The sequence below is a fragment of the Urocitellus parryii genome, unplaced genomic scaffold (genome assembly GCF_045843805.1).
Source record: "Urocitellus parryii isolate mUroPar1 unplaced genomic scaffold, mUroPar1.hap1 Scaffold_264, whole genome shotgun sequence".
NCBI lineage: Eukaryota > Metazoa > Chordata > Mammalia > Rodentia > Sciuridae > Urocitellus > Urocitellus parryii.
The window spans coordinates 35,771-49,034 of record NW_027552552.1 but is presented as its reverse complement, the minus strand read 5'-3'; the positions used below and the strand labels follow the sequence as shown (position 1 = coordinate 49,034).

The 13,264-nt window shown below is 39.0% G+C and overlaps 1 protein-coding gene across 1 annotated transcript in view; it reads right to left on the bottom strand.

Annotated features, from left to right (window-relative positions):
• Positions 1-13,041, bottom strand: part of LOC144251901 (cytochrome P450 3A9-like) — a 31,850-nt gene extending 18,809 nt beyond the window's left edge. The window contains exons 1-3 of the mRNA XM_077794556.1: positions 12,971-13,041; positions 4,091-4,184; positions 1,292-1,344 (exon numbers count right to left, since the gene is read on the bottom strand). Coding sequence (XP_077650682.1) covers positions 1,292-1,344; positions 4,091-4,184; positions 12,971-13,041 — 218 coding nt within the window. The remainder of the gene's footprint in view (positions 1-1,291; positions 1,345-4,090; positions 4,185-12,970) is intronic.
• Between the last annotated feature and the right edge of the window lie 223 nt (positions 13,042-13,264).

Below are 13,264 nucleotides of genomic sequence, written 5' to 3'. Positions count from 1 at the left end.
TTAAAAATATTTCATAATCAGTGCAGTTTTAATCTGCACTTCTCTAATTGCTAGATATGTTGAACGTTTTTTATATATTAATTGATCGTTTGTATTTCTTCTTTTGAGAAGGGTCTGCTCAGTTCTTTTGCCCATTTATTGATTGGGTTATTTGATTTTTTGGTGTTAAGCTTATTGGGTTGTTTGTATATTGTGAATATTAACACCATAAATTAAGTGCAGGAGGCAAAGATTTTATCCACTTCTGAAGGTTCTCTTTTTATGCTTTAATTGTTTCTTCTGATGTGAAAGGATATTAAATTAGAGAAAAGTAGACAAGTAAATTATTAAGTTCTTACAAGTGCTTAAGATGCAAGAGACAGCTGGGGTTGTATCAGTGGGACTCAGTCCTGTATGCTCTTTCCACTCAAAAAATGGCTTTTATGAGCCATGCCAGTTAGGCAGGATTATAGGGCCAGCTCTTCAGTTTTTAGGACTTGATGAGAGAAGATGAAGAGGGAGGAAGAGGCAAAGCCATCTCCCACTTGCTTATAGAACACAAGAACTACAATAATACCTCTGGAGCTGCCTTCACCAAGCATTATTAAGAAAATGGCTGCTGAAATTAGCTGATGTTACCCTAGCAGATTATGAAGTACACAAGGTCATGGAAACACAGTGGTTTAAAATGTACTGACCATCCATTCTTCAAAGTCAGTAAAATGAGGTAGGCAGAGAAATCCCTGTGTACACTTCTATTGAAAACTCCTAATTGACAGGGAAAAACAAATGAAATCCCCAAGACTTTACACTTGCAGAGAAAGTTAAAATAAAAGAAAGCAGAGGTCAAATCATTTCCCAATCTATTCAACTCTCTCTCAGCTTTTCTTTCAAAAGTACATAATAACCCCAAAATTTATATAAAGGTCACTTTTATTCAATGTGGCAATCTTGAAAGGAGATTAAGCCATGCATGGTGAACATTTTAGGAAGGTCTGACTTAATGCCTCCTATGCAGTATTAAAGGCTCCTAATGAAGAAAAAAATGGAAAAGGGGGTAGAGGCTGGGCACTGGAGAGAAGGTGAGGCCAAGAGTTTTTGGGTCATCAGAGACTGAGAAAAGTCAGAAGTATGACATTCTTGGCTTTGAACCTTGACACCTGGTGAAATATGGGACCCTTGGCAGGAGGAGGAGCCTCTAAAAGCTTTATGATAATTAATTCCCAGTAATAGCTCTAGACAGGCATTGTCCTCTTGCCCTGGAGTGCCTCATCCAACAAGTCGACCAAAGGGAAGTTTCCAAAATACTCACCCCCACATTTTCCCATACTTTTCATGACATTGGACATCATACTGCCAAAAACCCTGGGTGGAGAAACAAGAGAATTTATATTGTTATTTTGAAAATATTGAACCCTGCTTCTAATTCAGGAACCAATGATTCCAATCCCTTGAAATCAGACTGGAATATGGTCCATCACTGGCAGTTAGAGGGAAGCTCTTATTCTAAGACATCCAAAGGCAAAGAAGAGAAAATAAATGGGATATTAGTGTTCAGAGCCACAGTTTAGTCGGAATGAGGCCTGGCATTTTGCTAGAGGGAATGGTTGAAAGGTGACCCTGCTCTGGGATTAGGGTGGCTCCAGGATTAGGGCGGATCCTGCTGGGATTAGGGCGGATCCTGTTGCTTTAGGCACTCACTTCTTTGGAGTTCAGGCCAGTGGAGGGAGTGTGTTTCCAGGAAGTGTGTGTAGAGTGCGGGTGAGAGTTCTGGCATAAAGAGTTGCTGTTTGAACCTACAAGACTTTGTGGCGGCTCGGTTAATTTGTGCCCAGCCAGACTGCGGCATATTAGAAAGGGGAATTTAGAGTCCATCTTGAATTTTCTTGAAGCATTGTACATATTGAAGAAATTATCCTCTTTTTTTTTTTTTTTTAGACAAGGTATTGCCATGTTTCCTACAATGACCTTGAATTTGTGATTCTCCTGCCTCAGCCTCCAGAGTGGTTGGGACTACAGCTGTGTGCCACAGTTTCACTAGTTATCCTTGAGTATGAATATGAAGCAAGTCTAGTTTTCTGTATCATTTTCTCATGTGCATGGACTGTTTTGAAATCCTGCCAACTTTGAATCATTCCCTCCACCTGAATGTGAAAAAAATCAAAGCTGAGAGAAAGTGAGTGAGTTTCCCAGGGACATTCTCAAGGCCACTTCACTCATTTTTCCCCAGATCTTTTTTCATTTCTCTCATGAATCTCCCTAGAATACTGGGGAAATGAGGAAGTTCAAGGCACCAGTCACCTCTAAGTTGACCTTATTGATGTGAGTAGTTTAGCTGGTTATTTCACTACTGTGACCCTGACAAGAACCATGTAGAAAACTAAGATTTACTGGGCTCACATTTTCAGAGGTCTCAGTTCATACATCGCTTCCTCTGTTGCTGTGGTCTGTGGTGAGGCAGAATAACATGGCAGAAGAGTGTGAAGGAATAAAGCAGCTCAGGACGTGGCACCAGGAAGCAGACAGAAACTCCACTAACCAGGGACAAAATGTATGCCCTGAAGCCAGGCCCTCAGTGACCCACCTCTTCCATCAACACCCTACCTGCTTACAGTTGCCCCCAGTTAATCCTTACTGAGGAAATAGTGTAGAGTAGATTAAGGCTTTCACAATTCAATCACTTTATTTCTGAACTTTTTTACATTGCCTCACACATGAGCTTCTGAGGGATACCACCACCATAACAGTGATTCTCATGCATGTTGTGGAGTGAGAAAGAATAAGTAAGGATTGTCAAAATGGAGTCACCTTCCGTTTTTCCAGCTCAACGTGGAAAAGATGGAGAGATGCCACTCCTACCCATGGGAGTCAACAAATTAAGGACTTGCTCTAAGTTTTTTCTTCTAACACTTAAAAAGAAATCTTCCTATTGCTATGTTTCAGGGATGATGTTTTCATGATGCACAGGGAGACCCCCAATTATGTGGATCTTACAGCCTGTCTAGTATACTGTTGATCTGGAAAGCGTGAATAGGAAATAATGCCTTTTCAGCAGGAATAGCAGAATGGAATTCTCAGGGGGTCAGGGGGTCTATAATTGTCAGGGGGGTCTATAATTCTGCTCAGAATTATAGAATTAGAGTGTGATAAATAAGCCTCAGTGTTTGGAAGAGATAATCTGAGCAGAGTGTAGCCTATTTTTCTGGCCTCTGGTTTTGAGCTCATGAATTTCTGTCAGTAGTCAGGCCCTGAGTCAGATATCTAAATGGGTTAATGACAAAGGCTTGATGAAAATTCACATTTCTTGTGGAACATGTTACATTCCATTCAGTTAACTTAAATTTTAATTTTTGTAAATCATGTGATTACTGCTCATTTTATATGTGATACTGCCTTTGTTGAAAAACAATACACAGCTTGTGTTTAATTATGTGAAATCCATAGACAAGGGCTACCTCATCCCATTCATACTTATTCATTGCTAAGACTCACTGCTAGGGTGCTATCTTTGAATGATAAGAAGAAATGCAGAATGCTGTCATTTCATCTGGTAAATCCTCCAAATATGTCACAGGAAGTAAAACTTGGGTGAAGCCATGGAAATAACCACAGGGTATTTGCACATTCAGAAATTAAGTATGTGCAAATTATTGACTTATGAATGCTTGGGTTACTTCAGAAACTGTAGTTTCAATGACATTAATGAGGATTTTTTATTTACAAAGGGACTCATGAGATCTTGCAAAGAATAGGAGTGTTTGAAGGTGTTTACCATGCCCTCTTTCACAGACTTTTTGCTCAAATACTAATCGTCCTGGAAATGTGCACCCAGCAAGTTAAACATCTTTTTTATGATGAATTCAAAGTCTGAACAACATCGTGAAGATCAAATGCAGATGTACCAGAGATACGAGCTGTTCCACTGAGGCTCTTGAAGAGCTGACATCAGAGCTCCAGGGAAAACCTGGCCATGCTCCAGGAGGGGCCTGAACATTGTTTCTCAAAGGATAAAAACTACTAAATTTCTCCTGAAGATGGACATTTTTACTGATGGCACTAAACTGGCATTTGTACTCAGGAGAAAAAATAGAGGGAGCTCAAGCACACTCACCTTGCGGTAGTGCAGAAGAGTTCCAAATAAAGGCAGAGGTGTTGGCCCAGGTATTCCCAGCTTCTTAAATAGCCCATGAGAATAGGTTCCATATCTATAAAGTGAAATAGAAAGCCAGGGCACCCTGATTGTCATTCTATAGATAAGGGCCTGACCAGTCTCTGACTCAGAAACTGGACCAGGCAATGAGGGAGGTAACATGTAGGTGTTACATAACAACAAAAACTCCAATGGCACATTCTGTTTTCCAACACCACTTAGAGATAACTTCCTGCCACAAGAGGCACAATGATTAGGTAAAAAACTTGAGTCTGGTAGAAGATGGCCGCTGCGTACGGGGGTTGCTGAAGTGCTGAGTGTGGGGCTCTGAGCAGCGGCTTTAATTGAGATTTCACGCAGCTTGTTAGAGCTCCTATCACCTTTAATCTGTAGCGGACCACCTTGCCAAGCAGCAGAAAAAACAAAGAGATTGAAAGAAAGACGCTTTTCTGCTCAGAGCCGTGGGTGCTTTGCGCCCATCTGCTGCCTCTTTCACTTCGCTCCCAGCAGAGAAGCTGAATGCGTAATCAGCAGCGGATTGTAAGTACCTGAGACAAAGAAAGCTCAGTACACCCCCTCTTTTTTTTTTTTAATATTCTCTCTGGTTCGCATGCTTCTCATGTCTCAGCACTAACAATCCCACTGAAATAACTAGTCGGCCCACCTGAACTCACAGAGGTAAAAGCCAACTGAGCACCATAGCCGGACCCAGGGAATCAGGAGGGAGGTGGGACCTGCAGCGCAGAACTCCTGGCTATTGCTTGCACCAGCTACCAGGGGAGTTGCTACCTGAGGGCAAACAAGTTCACTGGGGGCCCTCAGCCCCAAGCCATACAAACTTATGGTCTGAGGGAGACAAACAGAAAGGGTGTGGCCAGGCATCCATGAAAACAGAGCTCCCAGGAGCAGCAGACCCAGCATGTAGCCAGTATTGTGGTAAGCGTCACAGGTGAGCGGGGCCTGGATTGAGGAACCACAAGAGAAGGCCCTAGGCACTCAGGATTGGAGACCTGCACAGTCTGGAAAGAAGAGCTGAGACACAGTGATTGGTTCCCACCTATTAAGAAGAGAAGCCTGGCAGAGTGGGCATAGCTCCACCTACTGGAAGAGAAGTTAATCGAGCTCTATGACTGCATTTATTATTATTTTTTTAATGATCATTATTAGTACTTTTTTATTTTATTTTTACTTTGTGTTGTTGACGTAGTTGTTGTTCTTTAACTTTCTTATTAATGGTTTCAATTTTTTAATTCTTTTTATTCTATTATGGTTACTATTATTTTTTAAACTTTAACTTCCATTTTTTATTATCACTATAATTTTTTGTTGTTGTTGTTTTTTGTTTTAAATTTTTATTTTTTCGTTTTTTCTGTCTTTCTTTTCACTTTTTTTCTTCTGTCTTTTCATTTCTTTTCAATTTTCTTACTTCCACTTTCCTGAATTCTACCTGCCTACACTCATTCTCTTTAGTGACTTCTTCCCTTCCCTTCTAATATCTCTCCTCCCAAGCATCAAATAAATCTATAAGAGTAAACAGTAACTCAACAGTCAAACAGAACAAGAAGTAACATGAGCAAAAAAAAGCAAGGAAGAAAAGGAGTACAAACAATGAAGGACAGCCTAAATATTCAGGAGGACCTAGAGTCATCAGAAAAATGGCCATATAAAGAACTCAAGGAACACCTTAGACAGATGGAAAAGAACCCTAAAGATCACATTGAAAATGAATTACATAAACAGATAAAAGAAGAAGTTAAGCATCTTTATCAGGAGATAGAGATTATTTTAAAAAATCAAACAATAATTCTAGAAATGAAGGAAATGATAAACCAAATTAAAAACTCAATCGAGAGTATCACCAACAGAGTGGAGCAAGTAGAAGCCAGAATGTCAGATAATGAAGACAAAATATATCATCTTGAAAGGAGTCTAGCCAACTCAGGCTGGTAAAAAATCACGAGAAAAACATCCAAGAGATTTGGGATAACATAAAAAACCCAAACTTACAAGTCATCGGGATAGAAGAAGGCACAGAGATTCATACCAAGGGAATGAGTAACCTGCTGAATGAAATACTTACAGAAAACTTTCCAGAAATAAAAAAGGAAACAGATATACAAATTGTAGATGCATACAGGACACCGAGCACACAAAATCACAGTAGACCAACGCCAAGACACATTGTTATGAAGATATCCAACATACAGAACAAAGAGAAAATATTAAAAGCTACAAGAGAAAAGAGGCAGATTACATTTAGGGGTAAACCAATAAGGTTAACAACGGATTTTTTATCACAGATGCAGAAAGCGAGAAGATCCTGGAACAATGTATTTCAAACACTGAAAGACAATGGATGCCAACCAAGAATTTTGTATCCAGCAAAATTAAGCTTCAGGTATGACAGCAAAATAAAAATCTTCCAGGATAAACAAAAGCTAAAAGAATCCGTAGCCAGAAAACCAGCATTGCAAAGCATCTTGAGCAAAACATTACATGAGGAAGAAATGAAAAACAATGACCAAAACCATCAGTGGGAAGTGCCTCTATAAAGTCAGAGGGCGGGGGGAAAGCTAATCTTGGAGAAACAAACTAAAAGAAGATAAATAATCAAACATGGCTGGAAGTACAAACCATACATCAATAGTAACTCTAAACGTTAATGGCTTAAACTCTCCAATAAAGCGACATAGGCTGGAAACATGGATTAAGAAAACAAACCCAACAATATGCTGCCTCCAGGAGACACATCTGATTGGAAAAGACATACACAGGCTGAAGGTAAAAGGTTGGGAAAAAATATACCAAGCACACGGTCCTCGTAAGCAGGCAGGAGTGGCCATCCTCATATCGAATAAAATCGATTTCAAGACTAAATTAATCAAAAGGGATAAGGAAGGACATTATATACTGTTAAAAGGAACCATTCACCAACAAGACATAACAATTATCAATATTTATGCACCAAATAATGGTGCTGCGACATTCATGAAACAAATTCTCCTCAAGTTCAAGAATCAAATAGACCACAACACAATAATTATGGGTGACTTCAACACACCTCTCTCACCATTGGACAGATCTTCCAAACAAAAGTTGAATAAAGAAACTATAGAACTCAATATCACAATCAACAACCTAGACTTAACTGACATATATAGAATATATCATCCAACATCAAGTGGCTATACTTTTTTTTCAACAGCACATGGATCCTTCTCAAAAATAGACCATATATTATGCCATAGGGCATCCCTCAGTAAATATACAGGGGTGGAGATAATACCATGCATTTTATCTGATCATAATGCAATGAAAATGGAAATCAATGATAAAAGAAGGAAGGAAAAATCCTACATCACATGGAAAATGAACAATATGTTACTGAATGATCAATGGGTTACAGAAGACATAAAGGAGGAAATCAAAAAATTCCTAGAGATAAATGAAAATACAGACAAAACATATCGGAATCTATGGGACAAAATGAAAGCAGTTTTAAGAGGGAAATTCATTGCCTGGAGGTCATACCTCAATAAAAGGAAAAACCAACAAATAAATGAGCTCACACTCCATCTCAAAGACCTAGAAAAGGAAGAGCAAAACAACAGCAAATGTAGCAGAAGGCAAGAAATAATTAAAATCAGCGGAAATCAAAGAAATTGAAACAAAAGAAACTATTGAAAAAATTAACAAAACTAAAAGTTGGTTCTTTAAAAAATAAATAAGATCGACAGACCCCTAGCCATGCTAACGAAGAGAAGAAGAGAGAGAACTCAAATTACTAACATATGGGATGAAAAAGGCAATATTACAACAGACACTACAGAAATACAGAAGACAATTAGAAATTATTTTGAAAACCTATATTCCAATAAAATAGAGGATAGTGAAGACATCGATAAATTCCTTAAGTCATATGATTTGCCCAGACTGAGTCAGGAGGATACCCACAACTTAAACAGACCAATATCAATAGATGAAATAGAAAAAGCAATCAAAAGACTTCCAACCAAGAAAAGCCCAGGACCGGATGGGTATACAGCGGAGTTTTACAAAACCTTTAAAGAAGAATTAATACCAATACTTTTCAAGTTATTTCAGGAAATAGAAAAAGAGGGAGCTCAGCCAAATTCATTCTATGAGGCCAACATCACCCTGATTCCGAAATCAGACAAAGACACCTCAAAGAAAGAAAACTACAGACCAATATTCTGATGAACCTAGATGCAAAAATCCTCAATAAAATTCTGGCGAATCGGATACAAAGGCACATCAAAAAAATTGTACACCATGATCAAGTAGGATTCATCCCTGGGATGCAAGGATGGTTCAATATATGGAAATCAATAAATGTTATTCACCACATCAATAGACTTAAAGATAAGAACCATATGATCATCTCGATAGACACAGAAAAAGCATTCGACAAAGTACAGCATTCCTTTATGTTCAAAACACTAGAAAAACTAGGGATAACAGGAACTTACCTCGACATTATAAAAGTTATTTATGCCAAGCCTCAGGCTAGCATCATTCTCAATGGAGAAAAATTGAAGGCATTCCCCCTAAAATCTGGAACAAGACAGGGATGCCCTCTATCACCACTTCTGTTCAATATAGTTCTCGAAACACTGGCCAGAGCAATTAGACAGACAAAAGAAATTAAAGGCATAAAAATAGGAAAAGAAGAACTTAAATTATCACTATTTGCATATGACATGATTCTATACCCAGAAGACCCAAAAGGGTCTACAAAGAAACTACTAGAACTAATAAATGAATTCAGCAAAGTGGCAGGATATAAAATCAACACGCATAAATCAAAGGCATTTCTGTATATCAGCAACAAAACTTCTGAAATGGAAATGAGGAAAACCACTCCATTCACAATATCCTCAAAAAAAAATAAAATACTTGGGAATCAACCTAACAAAAGAGGTGAAAGATTTATACAATGAAAACTACAAAACCCTAAAAAGAGAAGTAGAAGAAGATCTTAGAAGATGGAAAAATATAAACTGTTCATGGATAGGCAGAACTAACATCATCAAAATGGCGATATTACCAAAAGTTCTCTATAAGTTTAATGCAATCCCAATCAAAATCCCAATGGCATTTCTTATAGAAATAGATAAAGAAATCATGAAATTCATGTGGAAAAATAAAAGACCCAGAATAGCAAAAGCAATTCTAAGCAGGAAGCGTGAATCAGGCGGTATAGCGATACCAAATTTCAAACTATATTACAGAGCAATAGTAACAAAGACAGCATGGTACTGGTACCAAAACAGGTGGGTGGACCAATGGTACAGAATAGAGGACACAGAGACTAATCCACAAAGCTACAACTATCTTATATTTGATAAAGGGGCTAAAAGCATGCAATGGAGGAAGGATAGCATCTTCAACAAATGGTGCTGGGAAAACTGGAAATCCATTTGCAACAAAATGAAACTGAATCCCCTCCTCTCGCCATGCACAAAAGTTAACTCAAAGTGGATCAAGGAGCTAGATATCAAATCAGAGAGTCTGCGTCTGATAGAAGAAAAAGTTGGCTCCGATCTACATATTGTGGTGTCGGGTTCCAAATTCCTTAATAGGACACCCATAGCACAAGAGTTAATAACAAGAATCAATAAATGGGACTTACTTAAACTGAAAAGTTTTTTCTCAGCAAGAGAAACAATAAGAGAGGTAAATAGGGAGCCTACATCATGGGAACAAATTTTTACTCCTCACACTTCAGATAGAGCCCTAATATCCAGAGTATACAAAGAACTCAAAAAATTAAACAATAAGAAAACAAATAACCCAATCAACAAATGGGCCAAAGACCTGAACAGACACTTCTCACAGGAGGACATACAATCAATCAACAAGTACATGAAAAAATGCTCACCATCTCTAGCAGTCAGAGAAATGCAAATCAAAACCACCCTAAGATACCATCTCACTCCAGTAAGACTGGCAGCCATTATGAAGTCAAACAACAACAAGTGCTGGTGAGGATGTGGGGAAAAGGGTACTCTTGTACATTGCTGGTGGGACTGCAAACTGGTGAGGCCAATTTGGAAAGCAGTATGGAGATTCCTGGGAAAGCTGGGAATGGAACCACCATTTGACCCAGCTATTGCCCTTCTAGGACTATTCCCTGAAGACCTTAAAAGAGCTTACTACAGGGATACTGCCACATCGATGTTCATAGCAGCACAATTCACAATTGCTAGACTGTGGAACCAACCCAGATGCCCTTCAATAGATGAATGGATAAAAAAAAATGTGGCATCTATACACCATGGAATATTATGCAGCACTAAAAAATGACAAAATCATGGAATTTGCAGGGAAATGGATGGCACTAGAGCAGATTATGCTTAGTGAAGCTAGCCAATCCCTAAAAAACAAATGCCAAATGTCTTCTTTGATATAATGAGAACAACTAAGAACAGAGCAGGGAGGAAGAGCAGGAAGAAAAGATCAACATTAAACAGATACACTAGGTGGGAGGGAAAGGGAGAGAAAAGGAAAATTGCATGGTAATGGAGGGAGACCCTCATTGTAATACAAAATTACACATAAGAGGTTGTGAGGGGAACGGGAAAATAAACAAGGAGAGAAATGAAATACAGTAGATGGGGTAGAGAGAGAAGATGGGAGGGGAGGGGAGGGGGGATAGTAGAGGATAGGAAATGTAGCAGAATACAACAGTTACTAATAGGGCATTGTGTAAAAATGTGGACGTGTAACAGATGTGATTCTGCAATCTGTATTTGGGGTAAAAATGGGAGTTCATAACCAACTTGAATCTAATGTATGAAACATGATATGTCAAGAGCTTTGCAATGTTTTGAACAACCAATTTAAAAAAAAGAATAGTTCCCAAAAAAGGCAGAGGTGTTGGCCCAGGAATTCCCAGCTTCTTAAAATATCCATGTGAATATGTCCCATATCTATAAAGTGGAAGAGAAATCCAGATCAAGCGATTGTGACTGTGTGTATATAGTGGCTCATGATCACTGATCAAGAATGGGAGCCATGAAGCCAGGCAGGTAACAGGTAGGCCCTCCCTAAATAACAACAAAAACTCCAATGGCCCTAATCACATCTGCTCATCATCTCCTCTCTCACATTCCCTGAGAGACTCCAAAATCACAATACTTAGCTCAGAGCAGCTAATTCCATCATTAGGCTCCGAATGCTACAGTGAATATCTGATATAAGTCCCCAAACATGAACTTAAAAATTCCTGAGCAATTCAGCCTAAATTTCTTCTAGGTCATTTCACTCACTGGTGTCAGTTCAGGAAGATGACTTGTTACCATCATGTTGGCCTCTCTAGTGGCCTCCAGTGGGGGCTGTCCCCACTCTGGGCCTTCTTCCCTCAGCAGAGAGGAATATTCTCCCACTTTTTCATAACTCCTATCTGGATGCCTTTTATTGCATCCCTCATCCATATTCTCTTTTACTCATCTGCTGTAAGAGATTAAGAACACTGGCATATGGGGAAACTGTTGAATAAGAATAACCAGCTGGGAAGGTATATTTAAAGACATGTGCAATCTACGTCATGGATGTATGTATTAGATTAATATTCCTTCAATTGTTCAAAAAAGATGGGTCATTTTTAAACAGATTGGTTTTTACAAATACAAAATCCTAGAGTCCTATTTTGACCTTCAGAAGGAACGTGAGGAACTTACCTCAAAAAAAATTGTACTATTGAACAGAATGAAATTAAAACATTTCCATTAATTTTAAAATGCCACTGGAGGGAAAATAGATGCAACAAAAGCCTGAATACCACCCTTTACTTCAATTGTTACAACCAGGTTTATATTTCCTATTTTCACATCATTATGAATGCCAACTCTCATAAAAGTGGATTTAAGGTAGAACTCAAAGGTCTCCTTGGGGCAATGTCTTCTACCCTCAGTCAGAAATAACTGCTCTTTTTACCTGATCCATGAAAACAGGAATCCCACTAATTTTTTAATATTTTTTTTAGTTGTTGGCAGACACAATACCTTTATTTTATTTATTTATTTTTATGTGGTGCTGAAGATCAAACCCAGTGCCTCACACATGCCAGATGAGCTCTCTCCCACTGAGCCACAACCCCAGCCCAGGAATCCCACTATTTAAAGGAATTCTTCTACTACATTATTTTATTCATGCTCCTGTACTGGAATATCGTGGGAAAATGTTTAAAATACAAAATTGGCTTGTTAACTTCTGTCTCTTCAAGCTGCCATTAGATTTCAAATCAAGAAAGAAACAAATCTCTACACTGATGATAACCTAAAGAAAAAAGTTCAAAATTTGTCCCAAGTCTTTGCTCAGTAGTTTCATCATTCATCAGTAGATGCATATTTCAGGGCTAAGGAATTGAGTTTTTGGAGGGAGGGCTGTTCCTGTGAAAGGGAAGAGAACAGAGGGAAGAACTCGTCTGAGCCTGTGGTAGCACCTGGGGTGCATTTGGTGCATTTTACAAATGGTGCTGGGACGTGGGAGGAGAAGCAGGAACCACCTGTTCCACAGGATACAAGCCTTCTACACATCTCTTGTACTGCACATAGAACACAAAAGATAAACAATGACACAGAAACTTATGAAGACTCCTCTTTACTCCCAGAATTCTGAAAGTTTGCAAAGGGTGCATCACTTTTCAGAAGGTGGCCAGTTGTTTGTAATCTGCCTCTACAGAACTCCGGCTGATTAATCTAGGTACAAACTGAGACTCAATCAGAAGTTCATCCTCCAAATCAAATGATATCACTAAAACTCCTAGTCACAGAAATGGGAAGTTTCAAGAGGAGAGGAACTGGGACAGTTACTCACAGGTAGAGGAGCACCAGGCTGATTCCCAGGAGAGCCCAGGTTTCCATGGAAAAGTTTGGGATCAGACCCATCACTACTTTCCTTCCAAAATTTTCTCCTCTGAGTTTGACTTCCAGCTATGTGAGCTATCTTTTCACTGGCGAAGGTGCCAAGCTTGCCTTCTGTGAGCAGCTGTGAGTCAATGAAGTCAGTCTGGCATATTTGTATGCTTGGAAAGGAAGTGGAGCTGGGTGTACAGCCAGTAGAAAAAACCACCTGTGCCCCACCCCCTATTGCAGAAGCCAGATGCCTCCT